The sequence below is a fragment of the Lemur catta genome, chromosome 12, assembly GCF_020740605.2.
Source record: "Lemur catta isolate mLemCat1 chromosome 12, mLemCat1.pri, whole genome shotgun sequence".
NCBI lineage: Eukaryota > Metazoa > Chordata > Mammalia > Primates > Lemuridae > Lemur > Lemur catta.
In genome coordinates, this window is record NC_059139.1 from 17,104,869 (window position 1) to 17,128,023 (window position 23,155).

Here is a 23,155-nt window from a genome sequence, read left to right on the forward strand (position 1 = left end):
ATATCTTAGATAAAGGTATAGATGATATAGATGTAGATAGTATAGCAACTGTGAGGATGGGGAAGATCACCAAGGACCAGAATTTAAATAGAAAAAGAAAATGAGTAGGGCCTGGACCACTCCAAAATATAAATTTAGAAAGGAAGAAAATGAACCAGTAAAGGAAACTGAGTAATGTAAAAGAATAACCAAAATAATGAAGAATCCTGGAAGCCAATTGTGATACTTATGCCAAGGTGTAAGGAATGATTAACATCAACCACTAGCTAAGGTGAGATGTTGTTTTTTTGTGTGTGTGTTTGTTTGCTTGCTTTTATTGTTAATAGTTTTTTTTTCTCTTTACTAAATTTGATATTTAAGTCATTGGAATCTAATCAATATGCCTGTGAGCAGAACTGAATGGAATAATATCCAGGCTGTGTATTAAAATTCACATAATGTAGATAGGTTATTCACATTGAAAGAAATTCAGATATAAATTTAGCCATACATTGTTCTGAAAATTATTGAAATTTCTAAATAAAACAATAAAATTGTTTTAATTATATTTGAGATAATGGTTACTCAACTGATTTTAATTTAATTGTATCTTAATTTTAAATAATCAAAGTTAATTTATTTTGTTTGGCAAATAAGTACATGTTAAGAATAAAGTATTTTCAAATTTTACCAACTTTATAGTTCATGAAAATCTAGTGATGGAAACTAATATTACTGAGTATATTGTGTGCATTAAGTGAAATAAAATTATCCAAAACCAATATGGTAAATATTATTGTCTTTTTTCCCAAATAAATTTAATGATTTCTTTAGTTTGCCATTAAGGAAATAATAAAATCTGATTTATCTGGCCCCTAAATGTATTTTTCCCAGTATAGAAATTTCATAGATTATTGGAAACTTATAGGAAGTATTCGTAATACACAGGTCTGGTAATTTCCTTTATTAAATTAGACCCTCTGACTTGTCATGTAAATTAGTTTTATAAAAACAATCATATACTTGATAAATATGAAATCTGTTAGCTCTGTCCTTCCCATAAAGGCTCCAGTATATCAGCCACTTCACAGATGAGAGAAAGGGAGAACTTTGAAACTAACTTCATTATTTAATTGCCAGAAAATGGTAGTCAAATAGCATTTCTTAATCAAGTTTAAACATTTAATATGTCTTATTCCATCTAGTATCAATATGACACTCTCATAGCAATCATAGTCTACAACTTGTAGGTAGCATGGCTTGTTGTGGCGCTCTTAGTATTTCAAGCACGCTAAGCCCAAGCAGACTATGTAACCACAAATTTCCCCATTGCTTACTCTACATAAGTGCTTTTTTAACAGCCACTACGTACAATATAGGTCTCCTTATAATTAGTTTACATATTGTTACTTATGTTTCTAGCGATTATAGAATGAAGTGACTATGAGAGTCCTTACCAGATGCTTCATTCATTTTCTGACGACCTCAATTCACTCTATACGTCCTCCTCAAGTATCAGTATTTGTCTGATCTATACTAGAAGAGCTCTAGTAATGGGGACACTAATTACGTTTTAAAATAAAACTAAAACTTTATAATCTGAAACTAAAAATAAAAAATTTCTGTTTACTGAGTGATTCCACACAGCAGAAAAAATTCAATAATTCTTAATTGTCCAGAATGTCTTTTTTTCTTTTGCATAAAATTTAATCTTTAACATGTGCTATCTATTGATGATATAGTTATTGAGTTAGGCTTAGCCTTCAAAAACTTTACAAGATAGTAGCATAATAACATATAAGTACCTATTTATAATTTGGTATTTGCTATTTAACACATTAATTGCCATGTGAGTTTTATTTAACTCACACTACTTTTGAGCCAGGGGCTTCATGAAGCATATGTAACTCAGACGTCTCTTTACCTTGGGAGCTGGGTGAACTATTCTTCAAGTTGTATATAACTCACACAGAGAAAACAATAAAAAATAACAAATTTTTCATTAAATTAGAAAGGAATATTTTGTTTTTGAAGTTTTTATTCTGTTATTGTAATAAAACATTGTGGCCCCAAGGAAAAAGTTTTTTTTTTTTTTTTTTTTTTCCTAGTGTGGCAGTCAATGTGTTAAAATACCTTGGTAACAGACTAGTCAGCATTAAATTTCTCCTATATGAATTACACCTAGGATTCACATGAGCATGACATTTTCTCTTTAAAGGATGAATAATTTAAGAAAAAAAAAAAAGGATAATTATTGGCACAGAAAAGAGATAATGTGCAATGTCCAAGTGAAGTTGTTTAAGTTTTATACTTTAGGCCAAATCAGGGTAAGTTTATGCATGGCAGTCATTCAAAGATTTGCAAATGGTTATTATGTATGATTCTTCTCTCTTCTTTCCCCTGTTGTAAGGTGCCTATGTTCAGTTTACTGGACAATCTCAATCATTAGTAAACCATCACATCATTTTAGGTTTCCTTTTTCTACTTGTCATTAGCTCTTTCAAAATTTCCTCAAGCACAATAACTTCGAATCTCCTCAATTAAAATAAATCTATTTAAAAACCCTATAGTTTATTGATTCACATTTTAAATATGTTACCCAGAGCTGAGCACTTATTCTATGAATTGTCTCATCATGAAGAAAAAAAATCAGAATTATGATTTCTCATTTTGAAAACTATATTATTGATGAAAGAAGAGTAGATTTAGATTTCTTATCTATATAATATTACTGATACATACTTCATTTACTCTCAAATATAATCCACTGCTCATCCCATAATAAAGTTTTGCAAAAACCTTAAAGTTTATTATCCACAGCTATATATATATTTATATATATAATATTTTATATTCCAAATGAGTCTCACATTCTATTGATGGGTAGACATTACTGGTTCAATAAACATTCATCCATATTTAATTGATTCAAACAGAAAAATAACAATTTGTACCAAAGCTCTTTCATAGTTTCACTACATTTTAGTTCCAAATCCTGTGCAGTAGCTTCTTAGCTGCTTTTTCCCTGAGTAAATCATGTTTTACATTTAAAGATGTAAAACATTTCTGTTTTAAGTGAGATCAGAACTTCCTCTAGGAATTAAATAAAATGAAATTTATTTTTATAAATACTAGTTTATTTCAAAAAATATAAAAATATAAATATACATTTATAAAAATATGAATGAATTAACACAAAGACATTTTTCAACTAAATAAATATGGCAGTAATAGTCATTCCTATTTCATTAAGGATATATATTTTCCATATTAATTTACAAAGCAGTTGCACAATTTTTAATTTAATAGTAAAGGTCAGCAAGTCAGCTAAGAAATCATTTATATAAAGTTCTTATACCTAATAAAAGGCACAAAAGGCCTTTTCAATATTTGTATTGATTATTGATTTGATATACTTTCCTTCAGAGATTGTTAGGCAAGAAGGGTGAACTGGTTATTATTACTTTTATAAAAAAAATCTATATCATTCGTAGTCATTCACGAAAACTTACTGATTAAGCAAACCCTTACTAAGACAACACCTATGTATTGTTTGTAATTTTGATTTTTGAAAAATTTCCTCCAAGGAAGAGAATGCAGGCCACTCCATCTAGTAACATGGACAGTACTTCCACTAAAATCGATCAAGTCATACAAATACTCTTAATCTCTGTCACTATCATCACCCCCATACATATCAGCAAGTTTTTTAAAACGAGGCCCCCAGTCACTGAGGTAATCATAATCTTGGTTACAGTCAGCTGTGAGAGATTCTAAAGAACTGAGCGAATCTGCTATGGAATCATTCCCTTCATAGGCATATGTTGCCAGAGAATCGTAAGGAGGCGCGCTGGGGTCTGCGTCGTTTTCTTTTAGTCTTCGATGGATAAAATCTTGCACATCAATATTTTCCCACAGAGGCACAGTCCTCCTTATCTGAAAAATAGTTTCAGGCATTACATCCCGTCTAAGTTTACTGTCTTCTCTTGCTTCTGGATTCCTTAGAGTTCCAATGTCAAAAGCTTGGGTATCTTCTTCCCCACCGCCTTCATCATTGTAGGTCACGATGTTGTCCCGGACATCGTCTTTGGAAATTATCAGGGGTTCCTTTTTCCTTTGCCGCTTCAGGGCAGCAAACAGCACGACTAAAACTATTAATAAAAAAAAAAAAATGAGAAAATAGTGAGATTCCAGGATTCAGGATGAAATAGAATATACTTCTGTGTGTGAAGTTTTAGTGGGGCAGGAGGTATTAAGATTGATTGAATAAAAAGAGTAACTATTCTATACAAACACAGAGTGCCTCGGGCCAATGATTGGATGTGCTGCATTGAAAAGGGAGCAGATATAACAGTGTCATTAATTTACTTTCAAGACATGCTGTCTTGTAGGCCTCTGGCATTGAAAAAGCTTTGTTCAATTATTATTATCACATTTGGCCAACTGCAATTACTTGACATCTCATTCTTTCCAAATGTTCATTTGTTTCAAATATAAAAATGCTGAAGCTCTCATCATTAATATCCTAAGAGAAACTGAACACCAATTGAATATTTTCTTAATGACTCACGGGAATTTACGCATTACTCATACACAGGTGCATACATACTTATGTATGCATGACATATAGATTCTGTGTGCACATACACATAAATACGTATGATCTACTATTTTTATCCCTTCTCATACCTCATACGTTTAACTGAAGTCCTTTGCTGGCCTGATTTTGAAAGCCTATTTAAAAATTTGAAATACAAGTCTAAAGGCTACAATATAAAATTCAAGCTCAAACTCGTATTTAACATACTCATCTTACAAGACAGCTCAGAAACTATCTTGTTAATGAGGTCTTCCTTAATTCCACAGATGTATTTAAGCTTTGGGCTGAGATGCTAATTGTATTCCCTCTGTTTGTTGTATTGTTTTTATTGTTGACATGTCTATGTTAGGAAGCTAACTGTGAACTTTCCCATATATAGTATACTTTCTTATATCTTGTTAGTGTACTGCAATTCAAATTATTATACATATATTTGTCAATAAACTATTTCCTAATAAACAAATGTTGCAATTAATGAAATACATTTAAACCAAAACAAGAAAAACATGTGAGTTCCAAAATATAAATCTTCTGTTGAAAATGGGCCAAGTCTCTAATTTTATATGTAAGAAATGCAAGCATTAAATCAAGAAAATTTCTCCAAGACACACTTGAACATTACCAGGGAGAAATCAGAACAAGATTGCTTTTATTTTAGGACACTTAAATATTTTTCAATATTATTTATGTTTCATAGAAAATAAGAAAATGTTGGCTCAAAAATTTATTATTCCTTTTGTCAATTTTTATATCAAGTTTTCACAAAGCAAACTCATTTACATTGAGAATACACTTCAAAATGGCCCTTAAGGCCCCTGTAACTATACTAAAGGCACGTCCAATGTTATTTTCATATTGGCCAGCACACTTTACTCAGCTTTTTCTGACTGATAGAAATGTTTTTACAAAGATGATTAAAGGCCTCTTCATTTAACCTCCACAAAATGGGCTTTGGGTGATGAGCTATATTTAGGATCACCTTGAAGACATTTTTAAAACACTATTCAGTAAAAATGACACATATCTGTATATTCTTCTATTAAAGGATGAGCAAAAGATTAAGTTCAACATCCACAAAATTTTAGACATGAACTATAAAAAAGGATTCTTTATAAATTTAATATTAAATGAATTAATTTATAAGTTCCCTACTTTTTAAAAATAAACTAACAAACGTCACGTTATTTTAAGGGTTCCTTAGCTATACACATTTACTAACTCCCACAAATGGACCTTGGAACCTGTTCTGAGTTGTTTCTCTTCTGCAAGGTCAAAATTATTTGATCATTTCTTAGATTTAGGTTATTAATGTGAGATTCATGAATAGAATTCAGAGAGGCTATGATGAGGAATGGAAAAAAGTGCAACCTTATTTTCACAAATCTGTAACTTGAATTTAGCATTTCTTTCCATTATGAATATCAGTATAAACTATGGTGATAGTGACAATATGTGTGACTATTAAACTAATAGAAATCACAGATATTTTATATTGCCTTACAGCTTGATAGATACCACAAACCATCTTTATATTTGTACTAGAACATGAAATGTATGACTTAGTAAACAAGCACATTTTGCTTTTTGTTTCTGGTTCAGTTTGTACAAATATATTTCCTTTCTGGCTTACATATTTTACTAATAAATTTAAATTGTTATTCTGAATAAGTCATTAGTCTCATCAGACTGTCAAAGGTATCCCTGGGAACCAAGATGCTTAAAAGCCCTTCCATGGGTTTTAATCTTCCATATACACAAACTAAAAATTGCAATTCTTTGAAATGTATTAAGGTGCATGTAAAATATTAAATATTATTGTTCATGCTATATTATTATCTTATACATAGCAAACTCTCTTAACTATAGAAATGCCGTAACTATGTCAAGACATTACTATAAAGACTTTAAATGATAGCAAGAATGCTTTAGTGACTTTGATAATCAAACCTTCCAAGTTAGAACAAATTTTAACTAAAATATTAATAACAGAGAATCACTCCACATTCAGCCAATAAATTGGTAAGAAGAAGAAAGAGAAATGTGTGCCTTCTATATTACACAGGAAGAAAGGTATTTTCAGAATAAAGGACAAAACTTATTAGGATTTATGTGTAGAGAAAATTGTTATTGAATTTAGTTTGACAATATCTAAACTTATTTAGGAGGATGCTTTTGTTTCCTTAGGCATGCGCTAATATCTCTCTGTGTGTGTTACATCAACATAGAACTTTTAAAAACTAAATTGCAATGTACATATTTTCATGTTGTTCTAAATTAGGAAAGTAGAACTGTCTGAGCAAGTAAAACAATAAGAAATCTGTAGCACTTAGCTAACAAGGTAAGCCAAATTTTAATCTCCATAGGGATACAAAAATATTTTACAGAGGAGTTGAACTGTCTAGTGGCAGGTGGAGGTGGGAACTGCTGAAGGTGATGGTTGTAAGTGTGTATGTTCTAAACCTCTCTGAGAAAATGTTTTTCTAAATAGTTGGGTCGTCTTAACTGGGACAAATGTTTTTCCCTCACTTTCATCAATCCCCCACTGAAGTCCTGCAAGGATATCTGGCCAGAGGGATTTCATCCAGATAGCAGAAAGGATTTGCAGTGAAAAGAAGCCAGCACATATGAGCATCAGAACATAAATTTGGCTAGCTCTCCTGCCCTAAGCATAAGCATTTTGGATGAATATTTGATGGAACCAATTTTTTTGGAATGTTTTACAGTGGAACAACTGTTTAATTGAATTAAATTGTTGTCCTGTTAGTGCATGCTCAAATAAAACATTTGCTTTTGGAAGCATGACTTTAGTTAGAAAATGTTGGCCGGTTAGGTATGTATGATATGACCATAGCACCGTAGTGATATTTTTTAAAAGTGAATTTTAACTTTATAACTTGGTATATTACATCTATATATAATAAATTCTATGGGGAAAATGTTTCAGTTATTGTCACAACTTTCATGCATTTGCAAATTACACATCTGAGATGTATATATACTACTATATATATATATATATATATACACACAGTAGTATAAGTTGGTAATGTTATTTGTAAAGGTAAAGTAGTTTTTGGTTTTGAAAAGGAGAATTCTAAAGTAGAATGATCTGAGTTTAAATGCTAACTGAAACACTTTCTAAGTGCATGACTTTGGGCAAGTTATTTATTTAGCCTTATTGTAGAAGAAAAGTGTTTATCTTATAGAGTTGATATAAAGATTAAATCAGTTATTAAATCAAATGTCCTTAGAACAGTGACCATGGTTAGTCAAAGATATAATAGCTAATGGTATAAAATACATTTAGAAATATATATATTGCATTTGCTATAACTTTGTTTTTTTATCTCTGGAAAACTAGACCTATCCCCACATACAAAAACTTGAAATTTTTTTCCCAATTAAAAGAACCATTTTTAATAAAGAGTGATAATTTTCAATCTTTAGCTATGGAGAAGGGTGCTATTCAGTGCCCGGTCCCTGGGCAAAGCGGGAGAGCCTGTGGACGGAGGAGCCTTCAGAGAGCAGAGCTTACCGAGCAGAATGAGCACACAGAGCAGAATGGCGACGAGCGCTCCCGTGCTCAGGCCGGCCGAGAGGATCAGGGCCTCTGCCGCGCAGGACTGCATGTTGCCCTGGGTGTCGCAGGCGCACACACGGATGGTGAGCGTGCCCGTGCTGCTTTGAATCGGGTAATCGTTGTCAAAGATTAAAATCGGCAGCAGATAGGTGCTCATTTTGTTGCGACTGTATCCATCTTTTCGAGTCATGATTCCTGCTGTATTATCTGGGGGGGGGGGGGGGGGGGAAGGTTTGAAAAAAAAAGTCACATTTCTTTTTAACTTTTCATCTTAAGTTCTCACAACTTTTAGTTTTAGAATGTTCTAAATGGTCTGTACCTTTGTTGTCTACGATGGTAAAGTTTGGATTGAGAGGAAATTCTGGCACTGGTTCAAAGAAGAATTTGTGACCTCGGGGAGGGTCATCCTTATCCATGACACTGACAGTCTGAATCAGCTGAAACCAAAATTAATGAATTAATTAAAACCAAAAGCAACTCTCTCTTTTTTTTTAATTAATTAAAACCAAAAACAGCTCGTTTTTACAAGACATTTTAAAACTGTGTGTTTGTGCTTTAAATGTATCAGTAAAATTAAGAAACAAAAAATTTCATTTTAGCAAATTATGCCAATTTTTTTATGGTTTTGTCTTAGGTAACTTATTTAATTAAGAATGAAAAAATCAAGTATTAGTTGACAGGGCATCTTAATGCATCATTGTCTGATTCCTGTCTACTTAAAGAAAAATTTGATTACTCTAATAACTATACTCCTTTGACTTTATTCTAAGGCACTAGTTTGTTTTGTTATTAATTGGTTACCAATCTGTCTCCACCAGAAAATAATTTCTTGAAAGAGAATATCATAAAAGATGAATTTTTAAAAACAATAATGCTTAGCTCAACCACTCCTATACATTAAGGATACTATTAATATGGTTTTGGAAAATTATAATTTATCATGCACTATCAGAAAGAAAAATATTTTATGGGCACCATTACTATAGTTATACTACATGCTTTATTCAAATTGCTTGCTTTTCTTTCAATTAATGATATTTGCAAAGATAGACATACAAATTAATTCTTCTAAGGTTTTGTAAAATCAATGTTGAAGTTTCAAAATTAGAGCTCAGTTGGCTGAGCTCAGGATAAGTCAGAAGTGTGCCTTTATGGAAGATGGAGCAGCAGATAACAGGTTGGGCAGAGAAAATTTCATTGAGCATTTTATAGCGGAAAAAGCACTAAGCTACATATGGGAGTGTCTGCCATCTGTGTGATTTGAAATCAGTCATTTAATTGCCCTTACTTTTAGCTTTCTCTTCTCCAAAAATAAATAGTTGCACCACTTTCAGGTATTATAGTCCAACATTCTATGGTCAGTGATCACTGGAATTTCATAGTAGGTTAATTTATCCATTGTTTTAGTTATTATTAACCTTCTATAATCATACTAACCTGCATATTCACTAGTCAATATTTTATCCACTTTATTTTGATATTAACTATACTTTCATTCATCTTGTTGACAGAGTGACACGTAACCATGTTTTTTTATACAGTGGTTCTGATAGTGCATGACTTTAAAACAAACTTAATAAATTTTCTCTTTAAAAAATCGGAGCATAACATAAGAAAAATATATAACTTAATATTCTTGCTGAATTTCCTGATCTTGAATAGCAATAACGAATCTAATTTTTAGTGATATTTTAAATCATAACAAAATGGTCCATTTATTGCATGACTCTTGAGTTCTTGAAATGATTAGATAAGCCTTGTATAAACATGGTTTAAGAAGGTGTACAAAACAGTAGCTTAAAATATATTTTATTTATAAGTTTGTTAATTTGTATGAGATAGTATATTTTAAAATAATTATAACTAGTTATATCTATTGTACTTTATCATCAAATATTACCACATAAAATATCAATAATTCACATGGATCAATAAAAGACAAGCATATTATCAGATAAGTGACTAAAGAATATCTATAGGCTATTGTAGGTTGACTTGTGTCTCCCCAAAAGATATATTCACGTCCTAAATCCTAGTACCTGTGAGTGTGACTGTATTTGGAAATAGGCTCTTTGCAGATGTAATCATGTTAAAATGAGATAATTTTGGATTAGGGAGTGTTCTAATTCTACGATAGGAATCTTCATAAGAAGTGGCAAATTTGGACACAGAAACAGATACAAGAAGAATGCCATGCAATGGTGGAGGCAGAGATTGGAGTAATTGTGGTCCATAATCCAAGGAATGCCAAGGATTGCCAGCAACCACATGAAAGTAGAATGTGGCAATGAAGAATTCTCTTCTAGAACCTTCAGAGAGAACATAGCTCCATTGACACATTGATTTTAGACTTCTGGCCTCTAGAACTGTGAGGAAAAAAAAATCTGCATTTATTTTAAGTCATATAGTTTGTGGTAATTTGTCATGGCAGTCCCTAGGAAACTAATAACAACTATGAATCTTTAAAGGAAAAAAAGCCACACTCTTACAAAAAAAATGTTCAACCTCAATGGGTGTGAAGGAATTCACACTAAAACTATTATGAGATATTTACATATTGGCAGACATTTAAAATCTAGAGCCACTCAAGTAAATAGGCAATCATACATATTTGGTGGGAGTGTCTCTTAATTATGGTATATTTGGAGAATTATTTGGTAGTATCTATTAGTATTTATAGATAACATTTAATTATTTCTACTTTAAGGATTGTATCAAAGGAAAATAATACCAGGTAGTAAACAAACATAATGTACTATAATGCTCGTTGTAGTGTTGCCTGCTAGAAACACATTTTGTTGATAAATCAAATGTCCATTAAGAGGGGAGTAGTTGAATAAGTTAATTAATGTGTAGTTATGCTATGAAAATTGAGCATCAAATTAAGAATAATCACTTACTGAACTGACAATATGCCCATTACCTGTTGCAAAGTGAAAAAGAAAAACAATTTTTTACTCCAAATAACCATGTAATGATTCTATGTTTCTAAAAAGAAAATAAAAACCTACATTGTATTTTTGTGTATGTAGGTGGAATGTGATATGTATCTCTGTTTTAGTCAGCTGGGCTGCCAGAACAAAATCCCACAGACCAGGTGGCTTAAACAACAGAAATTCATTTTTCACAGTTCTGGAGGCTGGAAGGTCTAGATCAAGGTGCCAGCTGGAAGGTCTAGATCAAGGTCTAGATCAAGGTCAGCTATCTGTGAAGGCTCTTTTGCTGGCTTGTGAATTTCAGCCTTCTCTCTGAGTCCTCTCACATGGCATTTCCTCAGTTCATGAACTCAGGGGGGGGGAAGAGAGAGAGAGAGAAACACATAGAGAGAAATGGAGAGAGAAAGTGCATGAGCTCTTGGGTATGTCTTCTTAGAACAGTAATCCTATGTGATTGGGCTCTTTCCCCATTATGGTCTCACTTAACCTTAATTACTTCCTTAGGAGACCCCATCTCCAAATACAACCATAAGGGGGAAGTCAGGTTAACAGTCAGGGTTAGATCTTCAGTGTAGGGGGGACACAAACATTCAGTCCCTAGTCTCTACTGGAATAGAAGACAGACTGTATTTCACTCTATTTTCTACAATTAAAAAGACATGATGGAGTTATAGATGATTCTTAACATCTGCCTACTTTTTCCCTAAATAAATATTTACATAACTGGTTAAATTACTTTCAGTAAAATTTTTGCAGTTACTGTTGTGGAAAACATATTTTTGTCAAAAATGAACATATTCTGCATTTGTTTAAAATTAATTTGTGTACATCTGAAAAATTACTTTGTAAAGATACATGCTAACTCCTTTACAAACTTTTTTAAAAATTTTAATGACACGAAAATTTAAAAATCACAAGGAAAATATCAGTTATATCAAACTAAATTGTCCTAAGTTATTAAAAGTGGCAAAATGTAATTGAGAAAAAATTTATTATGATTTTTTTATATTAACATAGAACAATTTAATTTTCATACTTCATGTTTTATTTAATAATGTACTTCCATTCTATTAGTGACTATACCTCAGCATCAGCATAACTATGAATCCAGGTAAGAGCTTTTTACCAATATGATATTCCTTATATACTTGGTACCTAAATTAAAGCAGATAATTTTCGCTATTATATCAATTTTAAAAGTTTATGAGATCACTGTGAGTTTTTTGGTAGGGGAAATAAATAGGTAACAAGGAGTACTGAAAATAGTTTGCACAAGAAATTACATAAATAAAGTGATGCAATGTCATTTGTCTTTGTAAAGAGAAATTTTTTAAAAAAGACTTATAATAATTTTATTTACCTGCCCAGGTTTTGCATTTTCACAAACAAATGTTTCGTAGTACATGGCAAATTCCGGAGCATGGTCATTTATGTCTAGAATTCTGATGAAGACAGAAATGTGGCTACTTTGTTTTGGGTTATCTGCAACAAGAACATGTGTAAGATTTTAGTCTCATTTACAGAGAAGCAGTGAAACCACTCTCTCCATTTGTAGCTCAGCAGCACATCATTTTTCCAGTGTTCATTTTCTCAATTGGATTGCTGATGAATATCTCAGCTCTCTTACATGGTCTAATGAAAATCACAATAAAATTGAGGAAACTATGATTGAGAATGAAGTATTATTTGTACTAGATAATTTTCTTAGACTATTTTTATGAGGTTAAATTATATTTCTATCATATAGTAAGGTGTAAAAGAAAACCATGTTTAAAATTAATAATGATTTGATAATCCTTGACATAATTTAAAAATGTTTTGACCTCCTAAATCATTTCTCTAAGATCTTGCTAATGGAACAATCATTCTACTCAAGGAAGAGTCTACTTCATGTTATTATTTTACCTCTTTGGTGAAAGATAGTGCGTTCAGATGGATGTAATTCCAACTTACTTATTTCTGTGGCTGTTACAGTGATGTTGTGCCAAGGGGATGATTCCCGGTCGAGGGGCTTCAAAGTGAAAATAGAGCCATTTTCTGAGTTGATACTGAAAATACGGTCCATATCAGTATGCCGATCAACCGAGTATCTGGCAGAAAAGAGACTCATAAGCTAGGCATCGTTTTAAGATTATTAATTCTTCTACTGTTTCTTTAAAATATAGATAACTCCCACAATGATAAGACAAAGCTGTGAAATTTAAAATGCTGATAACCTTCTTGAATTTTTATTAGCATTTCATAGAATTGATATTTAAGCAATTTAATATGTTTGGCTGTTTCCACTATTATTATTCTATGATTATGTGTACTCTGGAGTCATTATTTATACTACTGAATCCTTGTGGCAGCTTTTAAGTGAGTTTTTAAGTGATACATAGTTCATTTATCCTATCATAGGCCTATTTCAGTGCTTGAGACATATTAAACAGTCATCTTAAGTTTGACAGAGCCAATAGCAATGAATAAATTGAAAGTATGTTTAAAAAAACAACATAACTGTCCACAGAGACAGTTATGAGTATGAGTGAATATAGAGGAAATTATTGAAAAATGTATTGATTGCACTTGAATGGCTTCCTATTCAAGAAACGTGTCAGCTGAATCAAGATCTTCCTCCAATTTTCCCTCCAACATATTCCACATAAAAATGAAATGTCAAATTCTCACATATTTCTGTGACTTTCTCATCAGTGTTGGATAAGGAAGATGTCACCATAAGTAGCTTTGTATCACTCTGTGGTTGGCAAAATAATGTTTTCTCTCCCAAAGATATCCATACCCTAGTCTCCAGAACCTGTGATTATGTTACTTTACATGGCAAAAGTAACTTTGCAGGTTTGATTAAGAAAGCATTATATCAAAATGATAGCTGCACTAGTATGTTTATCACAGCATTATTCACAATAGCAAAGATATGGGATCAACCTAACTGTTCATCATGGATAAAGAAAATGTGGTATACATATATACCATGGAATACTACTCAACCATAAAAATAATGAAATCATGTCTCTTGCAGCAATATGGATGGAGAACTGGAGGCCATTATCTTAAGTGAAATAACTCAGAAACACAAAGTCAAATACTATAGGCTTTCATTTATAAGTGGTAGCTAAATACTGTGTACACAAGTACATATAGAGTGAAATAATAGACATTAGAGACTCAGAAGGGTGGGAGGGTGGAAGAACAGATGGGAGATATGAGATGAAAAATTTCTTAATGGGTACCATGTACACAACTGTGGTGACAGTCACACTAAAAGCCCAAGTTTCACCACTACACACTATATCCATGCAAAAAAAATTACATTTGTGTCTCCTAAATCTCTAAAAATAAAATAATAATAATAAAAACATTGAGATGGGGCTTTATCCTTGATATCCAGAGGTGCTTAATTTAATTATATGAGCCCTTAAAAGTGAGATGGGAAAGTAGAAAAGTGGTTTAGAGAGATGAGATAAAAGAAAAAAAGAGGAATGATTTGAAGAGTGAGAAAGACTTGACCCATATTTGCTGGCTTTAAAGATGGAAGAAAGGAGGCACAAGCCAAGGAATGGCAACCTCTAGAAACCAAGAACGATCCTTAAGCTGACAGCTAGCAAAAAAACAGGGACCTTGCCCCTACAATTGCAAGGAATTGAAATATGCTCACAATCTGAATGAGCAAAGAAACCATTCTCCTCTAGAGTCCACAGAAAGGAATATGGTCCTGCCACACCAACACCTTGACTTTAACCCAGTGAGACTCATACCAAACTTCTAACTTACAGAACTGCAAAATAACAAATTTAAGTTGCTTTAAGTCACTGAATTTATGGTATTTTTTAGTCCACAGAAAGGAATATGGTCCTGCCACACCAACACCTTGACTTTAACCCAGTGAGACTCATACCAAACTTCTAACTTACAGAACTGCAAAATAACAAATTTAAGTTGCTTTAAGTCACTGAATTTATGGTATTTTTTATGCCACAATAGAAACTAATATATGCTCAAAAGAGAAAGTTTTGAAAAGGTTAGCTTATATGAAAATCCTTTAGTTACATCAGACTACGTTATGCTGTACTAATTAATATTTTTGCATCTTCCTGAGATTTCTGTTGCTGATTTTTTAACTGATTCATATAGGAAAGTGAGCAATTTCCAAACATTGACGTTGAGATAAATCACATGTGATCTCGTTAAAGACAGCATTTGATTCAGTAGGTCTGATATGGGAACTGGAATTCTGCATTTCTAAAACTCTTAGCTAAATCCTATATTGCAGGCCCTTAGACCAGGCTTTCTGGAATAAAGTGGTTAGAATGAGGACAGAAAAAGGAACAATAGCGAAAGACAACTAATAGACTAATCTGCATTTGGTATAGTTTACATTTTTCTAGGGATCTCATTAAAGACACTTAGCAAATAAACTTTATTTTGATCTGGTGAATTGGAAAATTACAGCTTCCATTATAAATCTATGATATATTCACTATTTGGCATTGGCTTTGACAAACGTAAGTAATAGATATTTAGATTCCTAAACATTGTTAAGCATTGGAAATTTTTAAATTTTTGGATGAAAATACATTACTCCAAATTTTGTGATTTTTTTTGGATTGTTTTAATAAAGGGTATATGATTTGGTTTATTTTTATAAGAATTATGCTTAACTGAAGAGATCTATTAAGTAAAGTCAGATCTTGAAAGTAATTTTAAAGATTTAATATAGTACATTAAGGTGGTTGCCTAATTTTTTTCTGCTAAACTTTATAAAATAATTATTTCAAAGACACAGATATTACTTCAAAGAGATTATTTGAGCCTGTGGAAAAAAAAATGTATTGGGTTTCATCTCAAAGGTGGAAAGGCTAACAAATGTTATATATATAACTGATTTCAGGATCTTTTCTGTATCTCACTCCTGATACATGGAACCAACTCAGTCACTTCCTTGTCCTTCAGTAGAGTTGCTCAATGGGCAATAGAGCTACAAGAAAATGATAGTATTCCCTTACTTTTTCAATAATTGCTATTGAAATTTTCTTCCATGGTCCTATGAAAGATTGAAAAAAAACTTATTTGGCAAATGATCACTGTCCAAGAGTAGCTATACTTCTGGGTGGGAAATCCTAAGGCAATAAAGGATAATTAGGAATCTAGATATAAAAATAAACATATACAATTTATAATGGCATATTTATATGTCCTAGAAGCAAATGTTACATTGGATTTTAGCCAATAATTCATTGTCAATTATCAGATTTATAAAATAAATATTAGTGTAGTAAAATTGAAGATGTCAGTCATATTAAAATTTCTCTTTCTTTTTGCTATTGCTAATGGTGCTAAAATTAAGCAAAACATTGTGTCTCTTGCCTGTAGGTGTCAAGCCCCCTAAAATGTAGCTCCTAATGTGGACTTTATGTACATTTGGGTCCAAATTGCTATGTAAAGTGTTTGAGAGAAAAACAAAGTAAGTCATTGGAAATTTTTTAAAGTTTTATTTTCCTTAAATACACCAAATTCTGTTTATAAATTACAAAGAAAAATTTAAAATGAACACAAAGAAAGCAAAGTGAAAGAACACAACTGCATCTATGTGTTGAAGGGTACTCAATTCACTATATTCACGTGTAAATATATTTTCTCCATTGTTGGAAAGGTCAATAGTTAACCATTATATGCTTATGTCTGAATAGACCTTGGATTTCTTCCTACTGTTTGCATTGAAGATCAAAAAGGAAAATAAAATTTCCTTTTGTGCTCATTGCTACTTGCCCTAGATTTTAGCCTGGGGATTTCTATGATTGAAGAATAGCTAACAATTCCCATATTATAAAAGTCAAGCTTTGACCCTCTTGTAGCTTATTTAGGATCAAATAGATCTGAGTTTCTCACTGCCCTATTCTTAAGTACAACCTTGAAAGGCACTGTTTTTCATGTTAAGAATTCATGAAGGAGGACCACTTTGATGATTTAGAAATAGCTCACTTTAACATTAACATTGCAAACTTCCATGTCTATATACAGGAAATTTTCTCAGTGCAAATGATGTCTCACAATTTATCAAAGCACAGAGATAATTTTCTTTTATTTAGCAGCCAAAGTTCTATTTTACACACATAATAGGAATATTCTGATTTACCTATTAACAATAAATAGATTATATTACAGCAAATAACCAGAAAGAGCCTGACAAACACTTAACACAGAACAAAACTATCTCTATGTCCTAGTAGATGACCTATTAAAATAACAATATTTTATTGATCTCCCTACATTAAATTTTGAGCAATAAGTTAAAAAAAGACCACTGGCATAATTTTGTGTATGTGTGTGTAGATACCTTCTGTAGAGACAGGATCCAATAATATAGGCAGCAAATAACGTGAAAAAGAACACAAGAGAACCAAGCCTGTGAAAGCTGATCTGTGATTTTTGATTTTTTCATTTTTATGTTCTACCATTAAAAATCAAGCACATATAAGATCTCCGTATTTTTACCTAGCACAACGAAATCTAAACTAAATAACACATCAGAACAAATCAGTAATATGCAGAAATATGTCAAGATAGCATTCCTTTTTTCCTTTACTGGATTCTAGGTACTTCTTCCAATAACTCAGTCAATCTAGTTAGGACATGCATTTGCTTGTTTCTTTCCAGCTACTGCTTTTCAGAAACTGTGTTTTCACAGCTGTGAATTATAATGCCTTCATTTCCCCCTCAAAAAGTGAATGTTGTCTATATAATGAAATCATTTATAATTTCGTTTGAAAATATAGTTGAAATCTTTTTTGTAGAGATTAGTGATACTATTATAAGGTTATTACTATTTTACCTTCTGCCATAAAATCAAGAAAATATTAGAGAAACACTGCCGTATTTGGATGCACTTATGTATTTATTCCAGTTTTTGTTGGAATCAGGTACATATAATTGAGGCAATCTAAATCTCTGGCCAAAAAGTTTGTTTTATTACTTTTCAATTTGACAGAGTAGAAGGGATTTCTTCTAAAAATCATTGAACTTTAAATACGTTAAGCATAAAATAGGTGTGAAATGAGGCAACATATTCTTTCAGGACTTGTAAAGCTATAATCAACCCTGTAACTTTGGAGATCCGTGATTACTAATGAGGTGAAGCAGGGAGCTGACAACAGCTGCTAATTGTAACCATAATTTCATGTTGCAAGTGGCAGATGTATTTCAGAAAATATGTTTGATGAATAGATTTACTGGTGGATGAGAATTAGTTCCCAATCTTTCTCTGGAAAAATGTTTATCCATGTTGCTTATCACAGCATATTTCTGCTCTGGGGATCAGTCATCCATCCTTCTAGATTTGATCAGAGCAAACAAAAAAGTCCCATGTTACAAAATGGCATCATTGTCAAATTACTGCTGGTTTTCCTTCACACTATATTTGGACAGCTCAAGGGCTTTATTTAGATACCTTTTATATGCTAACAGGAATCAATCTATATGCTATGTTGTTAGGTATGGCCTCAGAAGTTGGCAGAATTGGCGGTAAAATTTGAAGAATATAATTTGAGATAAATTTGTTCTCCCAATATTTTTCTTCTCCTTGTTATAATTCTTGAGATATTACAGGTGAATACTATAATTTATTGTTTTTTAATTCCCCCCAAGACTTGAGTACCCTATACAAAGCAAATATTCCTGGGAGAGTTTTAAACTAAAAGTTTTTTCAGCCACTTCTATACATGGTGAAGCTAGGTTGTAAATTTGACTAGCAGTCTTTGACCCAGAAATTTTACTTTTTTGAAACTGTATCCTCAGGAAATTATCAGATACAGAAAAAAGAAATATATATATATTTATATACACACATACATATATATATATATTTAGATTGTACGTATATCTCCAAACCATCTAAATTTTCATCAGTGATGTATCATTTACAATTCAGTGGTCCCAACCTTTTTGGCACCAGGCACCATTTTCATGGAAGACAATTTTCTACAGACTTGGGAGGGTGGGGATAGTTTCTGGATGATTCAAGTACATTACATATATTGTGCACTTTACTTCTATTATTATTATGTTGTAATATATAATGAAATAATTACACAACTCACCATAGGTTGGGAAACCCTGATATAATACTATGTCATTTATACAATAGAAGTTTAAGAGATTTAGTGACATTAGAAAATATAATTAATAAAAATATATAGGCCTATGTATATATTAAATGAACTCTCAACTATATAGAAATGAGATAGCTGATAATAAATTCGTTGAAAGATGGACTATTTGATGGAAATATAGTAAAATAACGGTGGAATATTTATTGTGCAGAGAATTATAGATGTCTTATTTGCTTCAAAATTGTGATCCATAGAATTCTAAAATGTGGATTCTAAAATGAATCGCTACTATTATATCAGCAGGAGCACGTTTGAAAATATTTTTTCTTTAACTTTGTCTTTTGACAAAGATGTAATAGAGGGGCTGGATTTACCATATTACCCTAAACACTGAAAAAACAGACAAAATACACAAAACAATGGTTTTTAAAGTACTGCACATAAGGAAACAAAGACAGTAATCCCTGAGACAAGGGGGAAAAAAATGACATAAGCTCTAAAAGTTTCCTAGTATCCTGTCTAGGGAGGCTTTCTACAATGTAGGAAGTGGGAACACAGAAGGAGTGTACCAGTCTCCCTGAGTTGAGGAGATAGTTCCGACAGTGCAAGGAGACCAGCGTGGCTAGAGTTTGCCGGGAAGTAATGCAGAGAAGAGAGTTTCCCAGACGGAAACTGCTGAAATCTGAAGAGGATCTCACTCAACTCTTAAACTGAGTATGTATCAGAACACGAATAGGAACAGACAACAAGAAACCACAAAAGTAACCAATCACAAGGATTAGAGAGAGCAAAACTATGAACTGGGAATAGTTGTAGAATATTTTGAAATTCAGAATAATTCTAGTCTTCACTAGATAGAGGAGAAAACCTCTATTTTGCAGGTCTTTGGGTAGACCACTCAGCAAGTTCTTGCTTGATTAATAGAATAAAATTAGTCCTAGACTAAGATATGTCCTTGGAAAAGTTACTTGAACTCTTTTCATCTCAGTTTATTCTTTCGTAAAATGGGGGTGATCATAATTGTACCTGCTTATACATTGTTATGAGGCTTAAAGAAGCTAATAAATATAATGCTCTTTAAGCAGTTTCTTGTTCGGATAAAGAACTCAATAAATGACAGCTATTATTTTATGGAAGAAAAAATAGACAAAATGTTCAAGACAGTAAATATCATAAAACTGATGCCATAATTAGACTATGGAACATATATTTTGTTGCTTATTGCCAGACTTAATGATAAGATGAAAACATTTGTGCAGAAAGGAGTACTAAAGAACTGACAAAACTTGATGAGACCCCCGTGATCTGAATAAATGTACAAATACCCTTGGCAATGTGGAAGAGACATTGTGCCCCTTGCAAGGCAACCAACATTTATGGAATTCGTAATATACAAATATACTAGATGAATGAGGAAAGGACACAAGGATATTATTAAGATGTTTTCTCTTTCAGAATCACAAATGTTCAATGGTCCAGCAATAATAGGTTCATCATCTGAAAGAGTTGATACACTGCCATCATCTGCGACTTTCTAATAGTGTGTGATTATCATTGAAAAAAGTTACAATCACTCACTCTTTACAATCACACATCTTATAGGATTTCTAACATAAACATTGGGAGAAAAAAACACTAAGGAGAAATGAAGGCACAACCAACATTGATGACGCTTGAAATCTGAAAAACCTATTAAGAAAAGACAGAGAATCTGTAGCTACTGGTATGAGTAAACTCCTTATCCTTTAAAAAATAGATGGGTATTTATTTCCACCTCAGTACTGCAAAAAAAATTAACATAACATGATTTACATCTTTTTTTTCTGTAAGTCCACATACAAGAGACACCATAACCTTCCAGTGGCATTTCAATAAAATACAAATCTACATTGTTTTGGGTATGAACATGTTAGTATATACACGTTCATCATTGGGAAACCAGATTACTACTTCATTTTATTTCAAGAGTTTTGCTTTAAACAATATGGGCATTTAAAATTCAATATGTAATGTATATTGAGAAAAATTCTGTCAGAGTAATATAATCTCCTATATGAACTAGAAGGCATGTTTGAAAAATAATGTTGAGCAATATACAAAATACATAAGTTGGTAAGAACCATTTATTTTTAAAAGGGATGTTCAGTGAATCATATTCTAACAAAGCTAAAACTAACCAAAACTTTCAAATTAAAATAAGCTCTGCTTAACTAGAGATTAAATGTTATGAACTGATTGTAACTAAAATGGTTAACATGTTCAATCATGTGTTAATCCCATCAACAAATTAAATCATCATTAGAATATATTTAGTGCAACAAACATCATTTTGTGAAGTAACATGTGGATCATCCTAAAATGAAAATTAAATAATTATATATTTAGTATTGTGCTTATTAATTTTCTGTGTATGCAGGATGACTTCAATAAATTTAACCATATTTTCCTTAATTAAACAATTAAATTTCAAGCAAAGTAAAATTTTAGATATTTCATTATCCATACTTTAACAGACTAGTGTATTGTCTTTTCAACTTTCTATATCTTCCTCTACACATTCACCTTTCATGTCCCCCCCTCTCATTCACCTATATACGATACAACTATATTTATTTATTCATACATTCTCCTAAGAACAATTTATAAGAATCATTTAAGTTTCTAGCATATTTGAAAACTTTTGAAAGATGAAAACTATTCAAATTTTGGAAAGGAATTGTATTATAATAATTGTTAATACTTTTACCTTCCTTATTGATTTAAATGTCATCTCTTTAGTAACATTGTGTTGTTATGAGAATTTATAATTCACATATTGTTTCTCCAAAATTTTGATATAAGGTAGGCTTTAGTGGTAATTTTGACATTTCTAGAAAAACAGATTTTTTTTTTACAATTTATTTCTTTAGATCATTTTTATTTGAACTTTGATTTAACCTAGAGGGACGATGAGACAAGAATCACATCAATAATAAAGAGATTAAAATCACTGACTCTAGAGCTAAACTACTTGGTTCTCAAACCCAGTTTTCCACTGTTAGGCAAATGATTTCAATGGTCAGTGCCTCAGTCTTATCTCCAGAAAGACATCATAATAACATCTATCTCATAGTATGATAAGACTCAAAGGAAATAATATACCCAGAGCATTTTAAACACAGCCTAACTAAGAATTTGTATTCTAGAAGTCTTTGGTGTTATTATTGTGCTTAATTATACATTGTGCAATGTTATTTTTTCCACACAGCTTATAAGTAGTGATAAGATTATTATATTTTACAAACATAAATTTTCTTAAGGTACTTACTTTATTAAATTGTTCTTGGCATCTGGGTCATAGGCTGTCACCTGTCCAATGATGCTGCCCTCCTTTACATCTTCATCTACTTCAATCAAATAAGAGACTTTACTGAACACAGGAGGCTCATCTATATCTTCCACAGATATTTTGACCACAGCTGTGTCTTTGAATGGTCCCAGGTGTAAGAATCGTGGATCAGGGTGAGTGTTACTTGCATCCACTCTTAAAGTATACAACATTTTGTTTTCAAAATCTAAATTCTGAAGTTAAATAAAATAAGAACAATTAGCATAATTTAGAAGACTTAACAGTGAAAGCCAATTTCAGAATTTAATAACCAGTTCTCTTAAACATACCAAGAGTTCTGGTTAAATAACTTTCCCAATTATTGCTTCATAGGTATATCAAATAAATTAACAAATATTTGTTTTGCCTTACACTTATTTATATGGGGTTAACTAAATATAATGCTATACACATTAAGATTGATTATAGCTTAGTAATGTATTTAAATTTTTGAAATCACAGGTAAATGAAATATTATCTCATGGATTTATCAATTATGTATTATTGTTAACATTTTTTCGTGGTAAAATCAGAGGAAAAATAGAATAAAATAGAGGTACAAAATAAAAATTATTTATATTTCAT

General features: G+C 31.6%; 1 protein-coding gene and 1 long non-coding RNA gene across 2 annotated transcripts in view; one reads left to right on the forward strand and one right to left on the reverse strand.

The window, feature by feature from the left end:
* Positions 1-3,099: 3,099 nt before the first annotated feature.
* CDH9 (cadherin 9) overlaps positions 3,100-23,155 on the reverse strand; it is a 119,718-nt gene continuing 99,662 nt past the window's right edge. Inside the window, exons 7-12 of the mRNA XM_045565637.1 lie at positions 22,511-22,764; positions 13,049-13,185; positions 12,456-12,577; positions 8,479-8,596; positions 8,115-8,366; positions 3,100-4,130 (exon numbers count right to left, since the gene is read on the reverse strand). Coding sequence (XP_045421593.1) covers positions 3,643-4,130; positions 8,115-8,366; positions 8,479-8,596; positions 12,456-12,577; positions 13,049-13,185; positions 22,511-22,764 — 1,371 coding nt within the window. The 3' untranslated portion in view covers positions 3,100-3,642. The remainder of the gene's footprint in view (positions 4,131-8,114; positions 8,367-8,478; positions 8,597-12,455; positions 12,578-13,048; positions 13,186-22,510; positions 22,765-23,155) is intronic.
* LOC123647969 overlaps positions 8,167-23,155 on the forward strand; it is a 63,211-nt gene continuing 48,222 nt past the window's right edge. Inside the window, exon 1 of the long non-coding RNA XR_006738444.1 lies at positions 8,167-8,242. This is a non-coding gene — a long non-coding RNA (uncharacterized LOC123647969). The remainder of the gene's footprint in view (positions 8,243-23,155) is intronic.